At 43.2% G+C, this 22,152-nt stretch overlaps 1 protein-coding gene across 1 annotated transcript; it reads left to right on the forward strand.

Moving 5' to 3' along the window:
• Positions 1-11,952: 11,952 nt before the first annotated feature.
• Positions 11,953-15,124, forward strand: LOC125769116 (histidine-rich glycoprotein-like). Its single transcript, XM_049437590.1, has 2 exons — positions 11,953-13,883; positions 13,963-15,124. The coding sequence occupies exons 1-2, from the start codon at positions 13,878-13,880 to the stop codon at positions 14,776-14,778; spliced, it is 822 nt and encodes a 273-aa protein (XP_049293547.1). The 5' UTR covers positions 11,953-13,877; the 3' UTR covers positions 14,779-15,124.
• Positions 15,125-22,152: the final 7,028 nt, after the last annotated feature.

Consider the following 22,152-nt stretch of genomic DNA (forward strand, 5'->3'; position numbering starts at 1 on the left):
AGATTAATTGTATCACTATTGTTATGTTTTGAGTGGTTTTTTCTAAATGCTTTGTAAATAATAACCGGTTGCTAGCAAATTGCTAATTTAAGGTCCTTTGGGTTTTTCATTTGGTTTTTACAAATAAATTTTTCCATGGAAATCCCTTTAAAGACTCTTCTTTTTTGTAGTGTAAAAACTCACCAACTCTGAGTCTTAAACATATCTCCCGATGACCTGTGATTGTTTTCTCAAAGCCCCAAAAAAAAGTACAATATTTGAAGCTGCTCAGAAATAAACACTGATTGCTGACATCCTCAATCGGTTTAAATCGAAATTGATATTTCATCCATAAAACAACAACATCTGCCACGATCAACGATGATTATGATAGGGTTTTTTTTCTGTTGTTGTTATGTGCCTTTGCTTTCCACAAAACCTGCATCAGTCGTTTGTCCGAGACTGCGAACATAACTCAATTTCCTTCGTGGAGGCCACACGCAATGCCAGCTCGACAACTGCACTCTTTGCTTGCAGCTGCAATTATTTTGCAATTCAACATTTCCCACTTCGGGCCATCAAAGAAGGGATATGGGCGGCAAGAAGTCACTGGCCCCTAACGGGTGGCAAACCAAACAGCAACAAAAAAGCACACTCACAAGAACGGACACTCGGTGTGGCATCGAGGAGCTGGCGCTAACTTCGGGTTATTGTTTGAGCACGTTTCTCGTATTTATCAAAAGCAGTTTAATTTTGACATTATCAACAAGCAGCTCAGTGCAGTTATAGACACACACACACAAACCACTAGAAACGATCAGAGAAAAAAACTCTTCGGATGAAGAAAATGGAGCAACATCATCTTCCTTCCACCGTCAGCATCAAAGCATTCCGGACAGAAATGAACGGACAGACATTGGATGATGGCAGAAGTTTTCTACATCGTTGACGATGCACAAGATGCTCGGATAGGATATTTCATGATGCTGTGTTCTTTTTTTTTTGTTGTCGGTTTTATTTTTGCTACATGGAACTATTCCCTCACGTTTGTTCTTTCGCTTTAATAAAACGAAGAGCAAAAATATTATTACTCGGCAAGTACAAATCACAGCGAACCATCGATGCTTGGGTTCAGTTCGTTGTCTTGTTGTATTTTTAGCACTAGCGCTCTCCTTTTCCTGTCCTTTCCATCGCATGTCTGCAACGTCGGGTAGACAATGCTTTTGGGAAGAATTTTTCCTCCTTTCGCAGTTGCCATAGGCAAAGAACAAATGGACACGATCTGTCCATTGGTGCCGACTTGCTCACATCTCCCCACTACCCCCACACCAGCACGAATGCAAAACGTGAAGAAAATTTACTTAAACATTCAATGTTCGTAGATCGGTACGAAACAGATTCGTTACAGAGCGTGTTGCATGAAATACTACCGCTGACAGCACCAGCTTGCCGATCAACAGGCGTAATATGAGAACGTGTGGGAAATTGCGTCAGGAATAACTCAATGAACGTGTACCGCAGTGACAATTGCACGTGTTCCGACAGCCGTTTACATCTCATGAGTACGTACTAATTGAAACATTTCCATGATGCATGTGTGTAAACATTTGTTTACTAGTTTCGAATAATAACAATGGAATATTTTATTGATAGCTGTTTAAAGAAAGATAGCATTTAAAGGAAGGTGACTATTACCCAGGTTAAGAGAAGTTTTTCTTTTCAATTTATAAATTTTTTTAAATAATTTTCTTATCGAAAAAGAAGGATTTTTTAGCTTCAAAAGCTTCATTTTCCCCTTAAAGTAGTGTTTACTAATAATTTTATACATTTTTATCCTATTGCTATAATTTGAGCAAAATTTATGCATACTATAGTTTATAGCGTCGTGAGCTATAGTTTGCTACTTAAAAACAAAAGTCTGTCAGGACCCAACTCTGAGCCTAACGAATGGATAAAACGGTCAATATGCTTCTGCAGAAACACATGTTTATAGCAGATCGCAAAGATTCCCAAACATCCGCGTACAGTGAAGTGCCGATTATCCGAGCACCTTTTATCCGGCTGTCCCATTATCCGTGCAGCTCGGAAATGACAGTTCCGAAGGGGAATTGACATAAGAAATGCAAAACCGATAATGGTAAAAAAAATAAAAGCTTCAATAGGGAATGATATAATTTGCTTAAATTTGAAAAAAAAACAGACTTACTTTGCAAAGTGTAAAATAGAAAATTAAAATCTATCTTCATAAAAAAAAGGTCGACCCATTACACATTAAACATTAATATTTATCAAAAGTTCCGCAATTTCGTTTCAAATTGACAGTTATAGAATCAACTCTCTGCTCTTTAGTCTATTATAGAATCTCAGGACGTTACGCATTTTGCGTTTAAAGCAAATTTTTGAACGTAAATGTTTTTTTATCGCGTAATCTCTTCTTCAATATTTCATAGTTAAAATGTGTTTGTCTTCCTTTGTACAAACTTAACTTTTGTTTCCTGATTTTGCTCAGTTGAACTCACAAAATTTCCACCATAGGAAACCCATGACAATGCACTTATATAAAAGAGTTTCTACGAAACAAAGCATCTCCAAGAGTCCTTGTACGTAGCAGCGCCAAGAGGTACAGAAGTGCTACAGATAACATAACCATCCCACTGAGATATTTCCAGAATTGGTCCAAACTAACCGACCATGGAATGAACATTTAGTTTGCCAGAAATAAGAAAATGTAAACCAATGCAACACTCGAGATTGCATACAACACTCGAAGAATGTAAAATGTGTCGAATGTGTGTCTGTATTACAAGCAGAATAAAACTGAAGCAAAATTCATCCCTAGCCAAGGGTACCGCTGGGTACAAGCTTGGTAAAAGCTACCACCACAAGGACACGCTTCGTGTGAGTTTCGTGTATGACTGCACAAAAGCAAAACTGCATTCGACGCAGATGGGTACACCGGTTGTGGTGCTTCATGTTCTCCGGTACGATTTCTTCGAGCGTAACAAGCTAAACAACTGCAGATAACTTCAAGTGGAAAATTGCCACAATACCTGGCTAATGTGTCCTCGACGCTACGGTAACCATCCCGAGCGGAGCTAGGCAAAAAGGAAGTCCCACCGGGGGGAACGGGATGGTTGTGTCCTAGTAACCGTTTGTTTCGCTTACTTTGCACATTCCCTTTCAAATGCTCGATTGCCGGCAATACTTATGGTGCTTCGGAGAGAATGTGCGGTTAACCCTCATCGTTCGAAGCTGTTCCTACCGGACCGAATACGAAGCCGGTTTGTCGTTTAACACCCGCCCGCTTCCTGGCAGGCCCCCTCTACCCCTTTGGGGTATGCTTTTACCAAATATGTTTATTAACTTGTCAGCCAACTAAAAGGTCAGAAGTCAGAGGTCGACCTCGGAATTGGTTTTTGGCAGGAGCTGGCAAGAAGCCGCGTGATGCGTGCGTTGTAAATTTATTCCCAGCGCAAAAAGGACATTTCTGACGCTCGCAACTGTAGCGTCCCGGGGACAGGTAGATGGGTAAAGTTTGCCCATGTTTTCCGAACGATACAATCTCCGCATGCTCAACGTCACCAATTGTATTAATTAGACATGCTGGGACACGGGTGTGAGGGTTGGCCGCCGGGCCCGGTACACAAGTTAATCCGTTGCCTCATTAATTCCACCTGTGCGCGCGCGTAGCATTATGGGTGTTGTTTACCGTGCATCGTGACACTTGTTACGCCTGATAACAATAATTAAACCCGATTCAGCAGATCAGCGATGCTTACACGCTGCCTAGCCATCAGGTTCAAGTTTGCCTTTTGCGGGTGGTGGCATATACAGAGAAAAGTTATCCCATTCTGTACAACTCGCACCTGTAGTAACGAAATGGAACGTGCTCGAAAAAAATTATCGACAAACCATCTGTAACAAAAGCTGAAATAAGTACGACAAAAAAACCAACAAACAACAGCATCGGATACGTTTCATTCCCGCAAATGGAGTTTCTCATTAAATTCTAATAAACGTCCCCAAAAAGCTAAGAATTTTACCGCCCCCCAAAAGTGCCATTTCCACACGGAAACACACTTTTCACAATCGTCACGAAGCGCACGCTTCCTTGCTGTTGGAAACGTGAAACGAATACAGTTCGTTTTTAAAGCGCCCAAATCTCCCGATGTCCAAATGTGAGTCGTCCCGAACACAAAAAGTTCCTTAATTGCGTGTCTCAAGTGTTTCGGTCGGCTTTTCACACCTTACGTGCGTATCGCTGTCTCTCCCTGGATTGGACCATCTACAGGACATTCCTGCCAACACTTCCTCGTTCTCAAAGACCACAAAATCAACAAAAGAAAATTCGGACTCGTTATGGGACTCGTCCGCACACCGAAACGGCTTCTTCACATTTATTGCTCCAGACATCTTTTTTCCGCAAAACCCCCCCTCTTCAATGGCGTTCGCTTGTACCGCCGACCCGTCTTTTCCTGCTGAGCTAAACTAAAAAGGAAGTGAAAATGATAGAATCCATTATGGGTCCGGCGTACGGATTATAACGCCGACGTCGAGCCGGGTTGAAGTAGCTACTGGAGCAAAAAAACCGCAAGCCACACGAAGTGAGCGAAACCACTTGAGCGGTCGTCGCTTTTTCACTCTTGCCAAAAAAAAAAAAACATTTGAACGCCATAAAGTTACTAAAGCTACCACCACTCAATACAACAGCAGTATCCACCAACGATCCTTAATAATATCATCTTAACCCTGGATTCAGCTTCCACCAAGTCGGCATAGTTGTCGGGTGTGTCGACGGGTTCTTCTCGACTGTTATTATTTAAAGATGAGAACCACCGAGACATCCTTCGCCTAGTGGAAACTTTCCCTAGTGCTCCCAAACCCCCAGGAAAACTCCCGAGTCCCGAAGGTACACTTGCGAGTGCCTTAAAGAGTGTTGAGTTGTGAATCCTGGCCTGGCCCGAAACGGTACGATACTGCCGCAAAGTTGCCCCAATTGTCTAGCGTGTCTTGTTTACGGGAGTTGCCTTACCGGGTGCTCCGTACCCTGATTGTTTACCGTGCACGCGCGTTCCAGATGAGCAAGTTACTGTATTTGATTATAAATTGACTGCTTGGTAACCTGAAGATTATGTGGTAGTTATGGGGGTCGAAATAGACGACTCATGGTGTAGTTTAGCGAACCGATGCTAGAACTTGAGTTGAGGATCTTAAAGTTTGCCGCACTGTCTTGTCGTTTTTGGGTGACTTGTCGGTGTATCGTTTTAGGTAAACATAATACCTGTTGTAGTGGAGTTCCTTTGCTCTGGAGAAAGGACGAATCGAAGAAGCGCAAGGTAACAGACAGAATCCTTTAAGCTTCAAGAAGTTTTAAACGATATTAGATACCTTTTACAGTACTTGATTTTCTCAAGATCAGTACTTGTACTGGGAGTGATTAACATTCTTTTAAGTGTCTTTCTGTCTAAGGTTAAATTACAATTACAATATCAAACACTACCAACACCGATACAAAACATACACGCCCGCACACAGAACTTTGTAGTGCATTCTTCCGGTTAAAGCACACCCTTCATATCCTATTTGCCTAAATCAACATTGTTTCACCGTATGGAGGGAAAAGTGACTATCACATCAAGTACTTCCAAAACCTCACAAACAAACTCAAACACACACGCACACGCAGACAGCCGTTCATGGGAATCGTTTCATCAAAAGAAGTCATTATGTTAACACACCAGAGCGTCTCCTAAATAATTCAATTGCATTAAATCACTTTTCCGCATGATAAACAAACATCCCGGGCCTCCCCGGATCTTCCGGGGTTCTTGTCCGGAACCTCCGTTTTTCGGAAATGCGGCATGAAAGCAAGAACGCAACCACTCCCTTTTTGGGTCGGTTCCTGACGACGTTCGTGCTGTTCGTGAATTGGAAGGAGCCATAAGGAAGTAGCTATCATGTCACCCATCAGCTGGTGTGTCAATCGTCTCAATGGGACCCCCAATAAACAACGCCACTTCATCCCCGGTCCCACTTCCCGCGTTGCACCCGCGTGTAAAAAGCGGTGCAGAATTTCCCAAAACGCCGTGCCATTTCGTTGTCCAGCAAAAGGGAGGCACGAGCCGCAAGGAAGTTTTCCACTTCCACCACATCGGACCGGTGACCGCCGGTGGCCGTCCGTAACCTATGCAGGGGGGGGTATCGTCAAACGTCGGTCGTCTTGGGAAATGCGGAACTTTCTCCCCTGCCCGGGAAAACCCGACAAACGTTCGTTTTCGCATTACTTATTCATAGCGAATTATTTGAACAACGGCGAAACAAACGTCACGAATCGACGTTTTGTCGAACGCCGTCGATGACGATGAGTGCTGGTGAAATAAATAAATAAATTGTACACACCATCTACACCACCACTTACCAACCGACCGATAAGGCGAATGGATGGCCCTTTCACATACCGACCGAATAGTATGGACCCCATGGACGGAGAACAGTAGCGGGCATACAATTTGCCACGGATGCTTACACAGCAAAGCTTGAAAGGATTGAAAACAATAATTCAAGAAACTAATTTTACGAAAATTAAATAAACGTCCTGTTTGTTTTGTTATACGATTAAAAAAAATAAGTCATTGTGGTAACATGTTCCATATTAGACGAAAAAGTAATTCCAATTGCATACCTTTAGGCGTACATGACTTTCTTCGAGTCGACTTCAAACGACCTTTTTTTCGACTCTCACTGTACGAACACGAATTTTCGCAATCGTAAAGACCATATTATGTGACGCATTTTCCCCATTACCTTCCAAAAACCTCTCGAGCGACCCTTCGATTCTAACAAACAACCAGCAAAAATTGCCAATTCCATGTGGGTGAGTACCATAACTTTTCCTTTCTCGCTTTACGCCATCGATTGGATTCCTCGTACCCCGGGCAAAGCAGCGGGACCACCAGCAACGTTCTCCTGCTGGTATTTGCCAACCACCATACCATACCACCTCCACAACCGTCCACAAATAGGATCAAGTCAGGCGAAAGAAACCAGTATGCCTTCTGCCGTCCTCGGAACCCCCCCAAAAAAAAAATCCTCACCCACATCCTACACACTGCCCTCGTTTTGACAGCCCTGCACTAGAAGAAGATGCGATGATACCACTGCCAACCGATCATAATGATGATTGAAGCCGAAAGACGCGGCACCCGTTTGGAGGAGAAAAAAAACCTCAAGAAAAGGGATAATCCCAAACATAATGCATGGGGTACTTTAATAAATTTGCCACCGCACTCGATACGCTGTTCATTTTTCTTCCTTTTTTGCGTGTGTGTGTGTGTGTTTGGTTGAGTATCTTGTTCACTTTCGCAAATCCCTACCGCGCGAACTAGAGTCACCCCGTTCAGTGCAGACCAGCGACCAGACCGGCAAGCCAGCCGATGGAAATAATGGCGTCCGGCAAGGATTTGTTCCACGTACGTAACGATGGTTTTTCTTTTTCCCGCCGCATTGCACATGGGGTGGCATTTCGATTCCATCCCGGGGCCCATACGCACCCTCCCGTGCGCCACGTTTCCCGGGTGCTTGGGCGTAATAAAAACAGACAGATGTGAATTTATGAAAACATTCATCAAACATTCAACATCAATTATGATTATGGTGAGTGTTTTGATTTTTATTCCACCGTACGGGACAATCGGGTATTCTGGCGGACGGATGTGATCAATTTCGACCGGTACACCGATGAAAACGATGCGAATGTAATACCTCGGAGAATTTCGGAAGACATGAAGTGGACCAAAAAGAAAAAAAAAAGATTTCAAACGAGCCGACCGAGCATGAAGGATTACTGTTTGTTTGTGGTTTGATGTATATGGGGCTCTCACATTTTTCTTGGTGACAAACCGGCCAAACGCCAAATGATTTATAACATTTCTACGAGAAAAAACCCATTTCTTCCAATTCTTAAAATGAATCGTCCCATATAAATTGTCGTCATATAACATTTCAAACAAATAATGTAAAGAAATTGTAAGCAAAATAGTTAAAATATAATAGCAAATTAGAGTTTCTTTTTTCACGAAACAGAAATTCGGCTTGGGTATTGTTTTATCTCAATTTTTCTTTTTTCTTCAACATTATTTTCTTGTTAAATTTGGGAAGTCGTCGTTTACAAACCTCAATGAATATTATAGTTATGATCCGATTATGAATGATTCGAACATTTCTTTTTTTTATATTCGGCCGTGAGCATTTCAAGCTACTGTACTTAATTTAATACCTGCATTCCTTATGTCGCTTTTGTCCCTTCGGTCACATTTCATTACAGAGAGCAATAATAAAAAAAACCCCGAACGTGAACGATTTCACTGTTTATGGCTTTGCAGTGTAATTCGCCCCAAAACAACACAGTTTTTCCATCAACCCGGCGATGCGACGATGTCCATTTTCTTAACGATTTAAAGAAAATAAAAGAAAATCAGATAAAAATATGATCTACGAGCATCGCTGTGTATATTTACATAATTTATGTTGCAAAAACTCGCACCACTTACACGAAAAAAGGAAGCGACAAATCCTTTGGTGGCCTTTCGTTCGTGAATAGACCGCAAGCGCCTTATGGCGACTGATCCGCCATATTGTAACTTCCTGTTTCTGGAGCAAACGAAACCCGCTATCATTCGAGTCCGATGAAAAGAATACTTTCTATTTTGGGCTTTATGTCCTTAAAAATACCATATCCCTTTCGGGTACATGATATACGGCGACTCTTTGATACACGGATGTGTGCGGAAGTCTTTCAACTTTGAAGCAATTCATCGCAAAGACACCAACCGACGCCTTACCGGGATTGTTTTGACGCGTTCCGCGCACGCTACTCTTATTTGCTCCCGATGCCACATTACCATCAGCAGCGTCAGGAGCTATCCCCATAATCAACTCAGACATTGCCACACAGGCGGTGTCTCTGCGGTCTGTCGAAGCGAGGCGTCGGCGCAAATTTTCGCTTCCTTTCATGTTGTCAGTTTCGCCCGTTCATTTGCGGCAAGCGTGTGTGTGTGTGTGTGTCTCGTGTGCGTTATACTCTCATTTTTATGTTTATTATGAATAAGGATTCAATAAGATAAAGTGCTGATGTGATCTGAATATTTGCCATCGCTTCGCATCGAAGACGGTCCGCTATGGCGGTGGCTGCACGGAACATCGCGAACCGCACTGTCATATACAAGACTTAAGACGGACAGACGGAAGACGCCCGGAAATCTCTGCGTATGTTTTTCCCACTCTCACGTCCCATCGAAGACGCCCGAAACGGGGGCGATGTACGATACGGCGGCTGCATGTAGTTTGGCCATTCCCACCCATCCCGGACCGCACCCGGTAGATACTTCTCGTTTGACTTAACGCGTTTGGAATGCCAATTTTCTCGCTTGTATGTGAAACCTCGTCGATTTTCCTCACACTTGTCGGTCGGTACGGTACGGTCGGGCGTGTTCCTCGTTAGACGTTCGTGCTCTACACCGGCTCTACATCGCCCGTTCGGTCGGCGAGAATGGAAAAAGATTTACTACCCCGCATGCTAACGAGTCTTCAGCATATGCGTTTTTATCTTCATCATCTTGGCGAACCACTGTGGGACAGCAGCCGCTCATGCATCGGGAAGAACGATGATTCTTGAATGCTAAAATGGAGCTTAAATTGATTGAACAATCTCCAGGAAATGCGAAATAGCAACACAATATAACACATTAAATATTCTTTTGCAAAACGCTACTGGCTCATACATTTATTTAAAGGAAAACTTTTTGATTTCTGTAGATCGTTTATTGTAAAACGAAATCAGAATTTGTTTATTTATTCTATAGCTGGAAGCATACGGTAATTTGAATTAAATAATTAAGGGTTTTAGCCTTCTGTAACATCTTTTACAAAGCCCTCGTTTTTTTCAACCAAGAGTTCCAAGGAAATAGTCTTCCACGAATCAAAAAGCTTCAAACACTCCTCTGTTTCGCTTTCATTCTGATTACATTTTTATGGTTCCGACATTCTATGCATACAATTAGCTTCCCAAGCATTAGCATAATGATTATAATTCAATTTTAAGTTAATCTTCAAATGAAATCCCGAGCCCTACACAAATCCCGCAAGACGATTCTAGCCGCCAGGAGTATTATCTGTACACGAGCAAGCAACTGCCCACAGCAGCTTCCATTATCTGGACCATTCTCCAGCAGGCATTTCGGTTACATAAATTCCACCGGGCAATAGTCTGGTAACCGAATCAACAGCTCAATAAATTAACCACCCCAAAAGACTGCGTGAGGGGTGATGCAGTAACTCGTTATCGGAGTTGGGTAAAGTTTTCCTATGGACTCGCTACTACACAGCACGCCCCAGCAAAAGTATCGCCAAATCTGATGCCAATTAGTACTGTCAATTAGCGCACTCTGTTTTGGTAGTCGCGCGCGTTCCATCGCAGAAAACCTGGCCCCAAAATACGCTGCCCACCGAAGTAGCAAGTCTTGGTGGCACAAGAAAAAGGGGTTTTGCCGCGAGAGAGAGAGAGAGAGAGAGAGAGAGAGAGTTCCGGCGAGTTCGCACCGTCTCCCACCCACGCACAGGAACGCAAGGATGGATGGTGTATTAGCGCAGAAAGTTTTCCCTGCGGGCGACAAGGCAAACAGAGGCGCCAAAACTTTCTGCGCTACAAGAATTTAGCTTCCGCCTAAACCCTGAGAGCGAAAGTCACTTTTCATCTTTCGCTTACGGAACTTCGCCGGTGTCAATATTTGTGGATGGAGTTAGAAAGCGAAAAGCCAAGAAGTTTGACCACTCACTATGAACTCTGGTCCAAGGGGGGGAATGGATTGCGTTTTGCGTGGGATGATACCCCGCGACACTCACTTGTTCATTTGCAAACAAAACACGATAAACGATTATTTATCGTTGGCGAGATTCGTTCCCCCCGTTTATTACCAGCAAGCGAATAAATATGGCGGGTGGAAAATGTGCATACATTGCGCAATGCTACTTGACGATGCATTTATTGTGCTCGAACGGTACTTGGGCATTAAGGAGGAAGCGGTTACAAAACAAATCTGCTGACTTGAATGGGCTCTTCAGTGAGACGGTTTAGTGGATATTAAAATCTACCAACTGCTGATACTACAATGCGCATGGAAATAGACAATTTAATTTCGGATGGGACACTTCATAAAGATGTTCATTTGAGTGTGCATGTCGCATGCTGCTTGACAGTCCTTTTCCTCAGTAATTAAACCATTCCATGAATCTTTTCCATGAGCCCAGTTTCATTAAAGGTATTACATCCCCAAACGTATTTCCAACACTGCTTACTCAACAACATTTACGTTCCGTTAGGATATTCATCCGAATTTCTGTGGAAAAATTGTCAAACCAGCACAAACAACCCTTTTGCTGGCTGCAAATCTAATATCCGTAAACAAGTTATTCACGTTCAAATCATCGAGTATTTTTTATCATCAAAAATATTGACACAACCCGAACCACACTTGTCTGTGGACAACAAGCTGTAAAAACAAAACTTTGCCAGATTTTCCACCATGCACGATGCTCTGCATACAGTACACGGTGAACGCTGGTCGATGGTACATTGCAGCATGAGCCTCATCATTTATTCATTTCGATTTCAATCCAATATTGCTTTGCTCGCTCCATTGGGAGTGCATTCGTGTGATTGGAAAACTGAACGTGCAGATACGTGTCTCTTAATTAACCAATATCAGACAGTTGGATGATGTCGGCAAAACCGACAACCGAGGTTTAAAAAGAATAACTTAAAAAATATACAACCCGACATAGAAAATTTTTTAAACTGCCTCAAGGAAATAATAAAATAAAATAAAATAATATATAAATTATCATTAAAGTAAAAACTCAAGTTTAATTTTTTTTTTCTTAAAAATCGTTAAGAAAAAAGACATCAAAACAAAGGCAAACAGAAACACCTTCTCCCAACCAAACCTCCCAAAACGAAGATGAAACAGTTCCAACGAAACCGAAATCATTCCTGGGTGAAAAATGAAACGAAAGTTACTGTAACGAACCGTACAATTGACGAATGGATCAAGCAAAGCAAAAAAAACACACGTAAAGTAACCTCAAACGAGAAGATTTAACGTACCGGGTGGAGATCTCGGATCAAAACCGAAATCATCTATCCCATTTCGTTTGTTACTCGCTGCCCAAAACCCGCTTTGACGGGGGTCTCCCCAAAGTCTTCACCATCTCTTGGCCCATGATGCACCGCTGTGATTTGTTCTACTTCTGTCAAAATTTCAAGAGATGAAGGTTACGCAATGTTGCCCATTACGGTGTCCCTTGTGTGATGTATTTATTTTTTGTTGGTATGCTTAACTGTGTTGTCCGCTTGACAAGATGAAAGCAAACGTTCGTAACGTTGGTAGCCGGATGAAAGTCATACCGATTATTACCTAAAAGGATGGCAAAAATGAACGTTAAAGTAATGAGGAGTCAATACATAACATCGTCTCGTTTTCGCTTTTCCGATGGTATATTTATTTATGCAGGTATTTCAGAGAAAATTTCATACCTTTCACTTCATTCTGTACATCATGCTGAATTTCGGGAATATTGAAAAAATAATTATTTAACATCTGTTTGTACGCATCAAGAGCAGCAGTGTGCGATTTGCTTAAAAAAATCCAAAAGTATTACTCCTACTTACAATTGACATGTTTGACACTTGACAAACTCATTGCAGCACGGAATCGTCACATTAAGGTACCTCCTCAACGAGCGAATCATCGTGACAATCGTCTACGACGCACTGTAACGCGACGTTTTTGACGAAAGAAAGCCTCCCTCAAAGAGGTGATCCTTTCTCTTTCTGTGCCAGCGTTAATACTTAGCGCCATCACTCAGATCCCCAAACCCTCGCTTTTGGGGTGAATGGCAAACGAAACTGTAACAGCCAGAATCTCTATTCCCCGTCAGGTGCTCTCACTTTTTCGGAAGTGGAGCAAACGAACGTAGGGCAAACTATAGGCCGCGCAAGTTGCTGTAAATGCATTGTGCTACCTTCAGCCGACCATGGCGATCGCCATCGCATCTCTGCGGAAAGTGTCGCCCATTAAGTAATCCCAAACCTTTCCCGGGGGAATGGTGGCGCTCAATGACGTAATGGCTTCTACGTGGGGACCTCCGCACTCCTCCCCCCTCGACACCTTTCCCAAAAACCCGCCTTAAAGACGGTTGCGAGGTGCGCAATTTAGGCAGAGCAAATTAGATTAAAGATTTGGTGCGCACAACAATGAGGCACTTCCCGCGCGCGTTAGGTGAAATGTACCACTCGTACGTAGTGTTTTGCTTTGATTTCTTTCACTACTTTTCTGCACAGATGAAACCAAAGTCGACGGTGACGACGAGTGCGAGTAAAAGACTCCCTCTCCTGCGGAGGAGGGGGTAAAGAAGTTTAATCGGCGTGCAATCGCTTTCCAGCTCGGGCCACAACTGGGAGCAAGCAAACGTTAGGTTGAATAATCGCTAAAACGCCAAGGTGGGGAACAAACCAAATTGAAGCCGATTACCATTAGCCCGGACGGTGCACCAGCGTCTGATGCAGCACTCTATGCAGTGGCCGGTAGCGAAATGGCACGTGGACTTTTAATGGGAAAGGGTGAAAGAAATTCGACACCTGTGCAACGAATTCGCATTTCGGTGCTATAAGGCCGGTGCTCCGGTGAGAGCGTCCTCTGGTGGGGAAGTCTTACATACTTTTGCGGCTTGCCGCTTCCCCTTGAACCAGCTGATCTGCACTATATAACGATCCATTTCTTCGGAAGGAAGCATCAGTGATCTTTCGACAGCTCTTGCAACCACAAGCCACGAAACCACTAGCAATGAAGGTAAGCTATCGGACAACAGGAGAACAACAAATCTTAGAATTTCTTATGCATTTCTGGGATGCGTTCTCTTTCCGAACAGGTATTCATCGTTCTAGCAGTGAGCATCGCCAGCTTGGCTGGTAGCGGGTATGCCGCCCAGCCGGCCACCGACAAGAAAAAGACCTTGGATAAACGAAGCCCCTGGCAATTTGGGTCCTACTACAGCGGATTTGGAGACAGTTTAGCGCGATCGGACGATGTACATGCGCACGGGGCAGGATCCGAGCAGCACTTTGGTGGTGGCTGGCATCAGGAATATCAACCTCAGCAACAACACTGGGGTCAGGGTGGCATCTCCGGCCATGAATCAAAGTCACTGAGCCATCCGGTTCACGAATGGCATGCTGAACCTGCACCACAGGTGCACTTTGACGAACACGCTCAACAACCTCAGTACCATTACGGTGGCTCGTTCCAACAGCCCAAGGTAGAGCAATCATTCGGATGGCACCATCAGAACCTGCATGACGAAGATTCGAAGGATTGGGGATTGCAGCATCAGCAGCAACAGCTACACCAAGCGGGAGGATCTTCCCAGGAGTGGCATCATGATGAATCAAAGGAGAAGGATGCCGGTCATGGTGATTGGGCACCGCTTTCGGCCGGTAGCTCCGACCTGCACAAGGAACACTCCGCTCAGTCGATCGCGACAGAATCCAAGGAACACCATCACCAGGAATGGGCACCGATCGAGCCGAAGACTGAGGAGCATCACGATGGGCACCATCACACCAAGATTATCAAGGTACCGTACCCGGTGCACATCGAGAAACCATACCCCGTGTACATTGAGAAGCCGTTCATCGTGGAAAAGCCTGTGCCTCTGAAGCTGTACATTAAGAAGAAGCATCATTAAGTGTTGAAAAATATAAAACACAGTTAAATCAAGTCATGTCAGATAGGTTAAGTAAAGAAACCCTTGTTACTGTAGTAATAAAATAAAAAAATAATAATGTCTAATATATTGAAGTATTCTTATTGATAAGGATGTGATTGTTGAAGTTGTTTATAGCAAACTTACAGCGAATAAAACTTTTTTATGATTTCTTGATTCTTGACTCCTGATTTTGAAATTCTTAAATCATTTTAACCTTCAGGGCTCCATATGGGGAGCTTATGGGGTAGTTCTGGATTCTATGAGTGAATCCTTGAAGATGGCAAACGAAGCTGACGTAGCCATATTTAATTTACAGCTATTCTATCTACTACATAGAATTATGTAGACAATTTTTGCTACAAGATAGGGCAGGTGAAGCAATACTAGAAATTGGACATTAAAAAGGAAAGCTCCTCAGTAATGGTGATATCACCAGCGACTTTTATAGCACAAGTAAAGCGTTACGTTAAGGTGATATTTAGAACCACCTATCTAAGGTCAAAAGTCATCACCTTCACTGCCATCGAAACTGATGTGAAGGCATTACCAATCTAAAACGAAAGTATTTGAAATAAAAAACCCAAACACTAAAACACCTGAAAATCAATACATTACAGTGTCTACAGTTACACTTTTCTTCCGTATAGCCACCAAAAAGCCCACAGAGCCAGAAATAAAATTCCATTCCACAATCGAGCTTACAATACCTGCCTGGCTCCATCCTTAATGTTTCCCGGTTCACGGTTCACTGGAACAGGTAACAAACACAAACACTGCAATGCAAATAAATACAACCCCAGGAAACGTTCGCACCCGATCCAAAAAAAAAAAAACCTACGCCGGACATCCTATTGTCGCCAACGAGCCGGTTTGTTTCCGGATACCGACCAACAAAAAAAAATGCAGGCAGAACAAAAAATGTAACACACGTACATTGAGAGTGAAGAAAAAAAATGTTCCACGGAAATGGTTCCACCGCACGATCCAATGGGTTTTCCCGCTAGGAAAAGCATCCGGCAAAGATTGCCGCATTCGACCGTCCGGTCGATCACGGCCATTGATCTAGGCAATCCGGGTGCAAGCAGCCGGAAGACCCGTCCAGTCGTGCGTGCGATTTCACTGCTTTCTCGTCAGTATCGACGTTCTTTTGCCGTAGCGAAGAACCAAGGATTCGAAATACCATTCAATTGTGCCCGTGGCCGAAGGATTCCGATTTTGGCCTAGAGCAATATTGGAAAAAAAGCTTGGGGGGGGGGGCAAAAGGAAAAGAAAACAAATGTAAAAAAATATCCCCAACTAAACGATGAAGGAAAAACACATACACGTAGATCCTTAGCGTTTGGACAAAAAAAAAAAGATGAAAACTCATAAATGGGCATACCAGCATGAAAAACTGGTCACAAGCGTTTATGGGGAGCGCCTTTTTTCCAGCTTGTTTGTCCCTTTGTTACAGATAATTGAATATTCTTGGTTCGACCTTTTGTGCGTCATCGAATCGTCTTACTTGCTTCATTTTCCCTACCAGAGCTTGAACGCTTCGAAGCGGCATTTATTTTTTCGGGACTATTTTTATTCATGTTTTTTTTCGCTTTCGCTCTTTTTGAGTTGATTCTATTTGGCTCATACCGTAGCCCAATTCAAGCACTTTCCCTGGCGATATGTTTTATACCAAAAAACCCATCCTATAAACACCATCGACCGGACATTTGATGGATGCACGTATCGTACCTACAAGCCGGACCTTGAGAAATCAATCAATGCTTTGATGGAACGCATCGGGCGAAGGTCATTATCAGCGGCCAACGTTGACGATGTACGATCTTTTGCGGTCTGCTTGGAAGCCAATAATTTTCATTTCAACGCACAAATTTAATCACCATCAAAATGGCAAACGCTCGTTAGTTTGGCGGGCATCGGTTCAACATCGCACGACTCCCGTCGGAAGTGAACGCTCAGCTCCGTTTTGGGGGCTGGGGGGAGGTTGATAATTTTCTACTACACCCCAAAATTCACAGTATAGCACGACCTCTCGACCCTGTCAGAAGAGTGCCATTTGCTCAATCATAGTCATCACATCCACACCTTCGACAACCGTCAAACACTGAAGGCGCTTCTAGTTAGGCAGTCGTTCCTGTTTAGGAGAGAGAGGAAAAAAAGGCACACTCCACATCAAAACGAGCAGTGCTGGTTGGAGTACGCCGAAGAATGACAAATCACAACAGTACGGTTGTTTGGCAGCGGTGTAGCATAATTATGCAGCAACAGGAGCAATGGACGGTTGTGGCGGGTTTTTGTTGCGAAGGTGGTTTGGTACATTACGGTATAATTAAATTAATAAGAGAGCTCGTGTTTCCCATCAGCAGCCGAAGCCCTGAGTGATGGCTTTGTTGAGCGGCTAACCCACGTTTGGAACGGGTTCGTCAGTTAAAACAGAATCGATTTGACACCATTTCCGATGGAGACACACAGTCAAAATAGATAGTTGGAAGGTGTTTATTTAGTGACAAGGACGACACTAATGCTTCTGCACTTAAGAGATCTAATTCAAACGTTTGAAGTTACTGTGGAGATACTTTGAGTACTGCTCTTTAACTTAAGCCGCATGAAATGGATTGCTAAACAGCTTATTTATAGTCGACGAAACACCCAGCTTTTGACAGTATTTTTCGATAAATTATTTTAACAATGTTTATCTATAATTGCGTCGAGATATTCGCCATGTGGAGGAGAAAAAACATTTGAGTATGCTTAGTCACCTCCAAAATCCATCGGGAGTAACTCTGGAGTTAGATTAGTGGTTTTAAGTATTTCAAATCCACGACTGTCTTTGGCAAGCCAAAGATTAGTAAGTAGTTCAGATATCTAGTCTGTTCCCAATATCTCAGGATGTAATATGCTGTGATGTCCAACAACTACATAAACGACCAATCCGAAGCCTCAAAAAATGTTACAAATTTGAACTTATAAGTAGCATTCCTAGGGCTCTTTGCCTTTATTTAGCGACATAGTCAGTGCTCGATACGGGAATACGGCCCGGATGAGATTTGATATCACGTACTGGCGTGTAAGAACAACTCCATTATCAATTTAACCATTGGACAGCCTAAAGCAATCCTTTGATGGGAAAAATCTTCACAACTACGCACTCCTGTTCCATCTCCACACAATCTCGATTTTGGTCGAAAACAGACAAACGATAAACAACATAACATTATTTGTTTTGGGAATGTCTTCCGCATGAAATTAAAGCAAAATATTCACAAACATTTTCAAACCAAACAACATTACTCGGATTAACAATCGCAATGCGGTACTAAGCTTCTTTAGGTTTCTTCATTCCGAACCAGGAAAACCCGTCGACCATATAGCGGCGAAGTTAAACGTATGCGACAAACGAGCCAAGATTAAGACGGCATCCAGCCGTATCACGCAAACCCGAACCGCACCCTGTCCCCGCGGTACGGTGTGTGGCTCATCTCACACTCTATTACAGTCGCCGGTAGCCAATTAAAACCTGCCAATCGCTAGCGGCACGCAACGAGCCTCGCCTGTTCGCTAATGCAATGCACTGGAATTGCAAATTGCTCAATTTACCACCAAAGTGACCTTCCCTGTTCGTTGTCTTAATCGTCAGCGAGCATCAAATTAAGTCACGAACGCTCCACAGGCTGCTGGGAACGCAACACGCGTGCAAAACTTACAGCGTCGTAGGAAGTAACCTTCTCCATCCCGAAAGTATCACGGCCAAGAAAATGTAACCGTACTATCTAAGCGTACGGCGAACTGTGGCGACACATCGCGTCACCATTGAAGAATGATTGCTTTGAAGCTGCTTGACACCTGAGCGACTTTGGACCGCCGCAGAGTTCACCGCGGTTGGCCCGCTGACCCAATGTGCGACGGTACATAAATCGAAATCCCACAGGTGCCACCCGTCGGAACGCACTCACTTTCTTTCGCTGCCACCCGGTGCGGTCGTGATTTTGTTTAAGCATCAGTCCCATCAGTCGGTCGCGGCTTTCTTCTCTTTGAGGAATTCCTTTCCCAACCTGAATGGAAGATGACGGACCGCCTAAACCTCGCACGCGTTTATTCCATTTCCACCACCACAAATCCACTGTGCCGAAAATGTAAATCTAACAACAATAAACCTGAACCGCAGTCGATGTTGTCTTTTTTTTTTAAATTATAATTAACTTTTGAATCATAAATTTCTCGAGCTTCTCTATTGATCAACTCAACCACGGCTCCACTTCTGTCCATCATTTCAGCTCCGATGTGACCCATTTCTCAGGCCAAACCAAAGCCAAAAAACAAGCCCGCTCGTGACGACCGAATGACTTACGAATTCGGATGGCATCAGACCGCACCAGACACATTTCCCTTCTCGAACGCCGGGTTATGTCGATGGCTCGTTATTTTGCGATTGTTGCGATCGCTGCCGGGCATAATTTTTCTCCTACACTTCGTTCCGCGTATTTATTAGTGTACGCATGTGTTTGAACCTGTGGCCGACCAATTCGATTATCGAGTGCATTCGTCGGGCAGGTGAAAACGCGTAATTAACCAGCACCATTTCCCACCACACTTTGGAAGCGAGCACACACTGATGCGAGCAGAAATCAATCACCCAACATTGCACGGTAACGAAGTGTGTCCTGGTTGGTTCACGATTTTTGGAACACCGTTTGACATCTCCCGTGTAGGGTGCACTCTAATTGAGAACGGCATGGTACCGCAGGCCAGTGTGCGATTGCCTCTTACGAAAAATGTGTCGAATTAGTCTTTTGACATTTGGAAGTTTGGTGTGGTTGTATTGCTACCTGTGACACTAAATTCCCAAAATTTTGAAAAAATTTAATTAGTTTAGGATGAACTTTGATGAGTTATTAAAAATTTTATTCAGACGCTAGAGATCATCAAATTGAAAAAAATTGGGTAGATGTTAATTTGAAAAACATAAGCTTTTTCAAACTTATTATCTTACTACTATCTTGAAAGTAAGAACTGCTAAACAAGACTTGCATAAATTAAACATAAAAGTGCAATGTACCTGCAAAAACATCAACAAAATTGGTGCTAGGGAGTACAACATTTCTTTATAAAACGTTTTTAGACCAATTAACAGTTCGATTGCATACCTTCAGGCGTACACACACAACTGCATGGTAAGACGGGGATAAAATATCTTTTATCTTTAAGGGAAAAAATTGAATTTAAATACATTTTACACCTCACAAGACCTACCAAAAAAAGGCGATTTTTAACCTCAATGTTCTAAAAACTGATCCCAACATAACTCAATTTATCACGCTGCAAGCGATTGCAGAAACATTCACTGCAACCATCACTTACGAACGCTTCATTCACTTCACATAGAGCTGACATGAAGGAATATTTCCATTCTCGCACACAACCTAACTTCCACTTAGTGTCATAACAAAAAGAAGGCCCCTTTATTTATGTTGCACCAAACTACGGTATCTCTCCAAATCGATCGAAAGATTGAGTTGAATACAAATTTTGCCCACAAATCGAAAAATACCCCATCTCACCACAATGAATCTGCACATTCGGTAAGATATGCATCCTTTTTTTTTCTTCCTCCCAAAAAACCTTGTACAATCCGATTTTTTTGATTGATATGCCTTCAGAACGTAACCCATGTCCATAACCCGCTACCGGGGATTCTATCGTGCATCGGGAAAATAGGAAAAGATGAAATATCTTTATCATTATGGCGTAACCTCTCTTTTCGTCGATTTTTTTCGTCCAATGGTACCAGTGAAATAGAGTAATAAGCAGAAGAAAAGCGATCACGGTATCGATACCGAGCGTGCCCACGGTGTAGTAGCCGATGCCGGAACTGCTGCCAGCTGTTACCGATAAGAGCCCGTGAAAAATTGACTTGAACTCATTTTTATCGCAACCTTTAACCAGCCATTGCTCACCTACGAGGGGCAAGCTGTTTCATTTCCGTGCCTCAGCTCCCTTTGCTATAACCACTCCTTGACCGTCCGATTACGTGCTGGAGTGTGGGCACAAGCCAGAGCTCTTTATCGTTCAGGATATCCAAGGATATTGTACACTCGAGCCAACAAAAAAAATCGTTCACTTTACCATCGACGCTAGTGAAGCTAACCGTTGGGTGCTTGGGCGATTTAGCTCAGACTCGATAGAAGTGATTTTCTTATATCTTTGGAAGCATTTTTTTTCCTTCTCTCTATTCACCTTATGTTAGCTCAAGCACCACAGTACAAAATGCTCTTATTTATCATCCATCGGCTGACCGTGAAAGAATGGTACTCCCATGCACCCAAAAACCCCCAGGACGAATCGACACCGTGCGTTCAAGAATTGTAAGGATGTGTGTGTGTGTGTGTGTACATATTGAAAGGATGACCAAAAATTTTGTATCCCGCCAGTCCGGACGCAACCAATTTATCATAACGAGCGTTCAACCCACACTAGAAAAGGGCTCTGCCTGATGGAATGGGACCAGTTGTGAACCGGGGGAATGTATTCAGTGCACCCGTCAACGGTATATGTAGTAGAATGTGTGAAAATTGAAACGCAAACGCCACTCACTTTGACCACCACTTGGGCCACGTTTAACCAACCCACTGGTGGTTGCCACAGTGGGCTAAAGAAGAAAAGCCACTGTTTGCAAGAAGAGAATTTTCATGTCCCTTTTTTGTTGGAAAAAAACTGCACAAAAGCGCTGCCAATGTGTGGCAGCAGCTAGTACTGTAGCGGGTTTTTTTTTATTAAGGATAAACTTACCGACGAGTGGCTTCCGGGTGTGGTCACCACTCATAACCGTGCTGTGGGAACGTGCACCCATTTATTAAGGTTCCCGTAACCGACGTGGATGGACGTCGGTCCATTTTCTCTGCACTTACAATGTATCCGTTTTAAGGTAGAAAAATATAAGCTTGTCCGTTCTAAACGTTAAATCCATTTTTGCTATAAGTGAAGTACGAGGCGAGATCAAGGCGAAATCAAGGCGAGATCAAGGCGAAATCGAGGCGAAACGTTTTAAAACCTGGAAGGGAGATAAAATTCAACTTTAAACATTACTTCTCACGCAGCAAATCACAACCTTCATTCTGGTGATTACAAATCATTAAATCATCGACGTATTTGCTACAAATCTAAACTCATTCCTGTGGTTTTCCGTTAATCGGATTCACAGCGCGCCATTTAAATTACATCCATTGTTCGCAACATAATTTTAATTCATTCGCAAACCAAAAACAATCAAAACAAACCAAAGCGTGGCAATGATTTTTACGTATACAAATCCCTTTTAATCTACAGCCCTATCAATGTTTATGTAATTGTTTTAGCACC

The sequence above is a fragment of the Anopheles funestus genome, chromosome 3RL (assembly GCF_943734845.2).
Source record: "Anopheles funestus chromosome 3RL, idAnoFuneDA-416_04, whole genome shotgun sequence".
Taxonomy (NCBI): Eukaryota; Metazoa; Arthropoda; class Insecta; order Diptera; family Culicidae; genus Anopheles; species Anopheles funestus.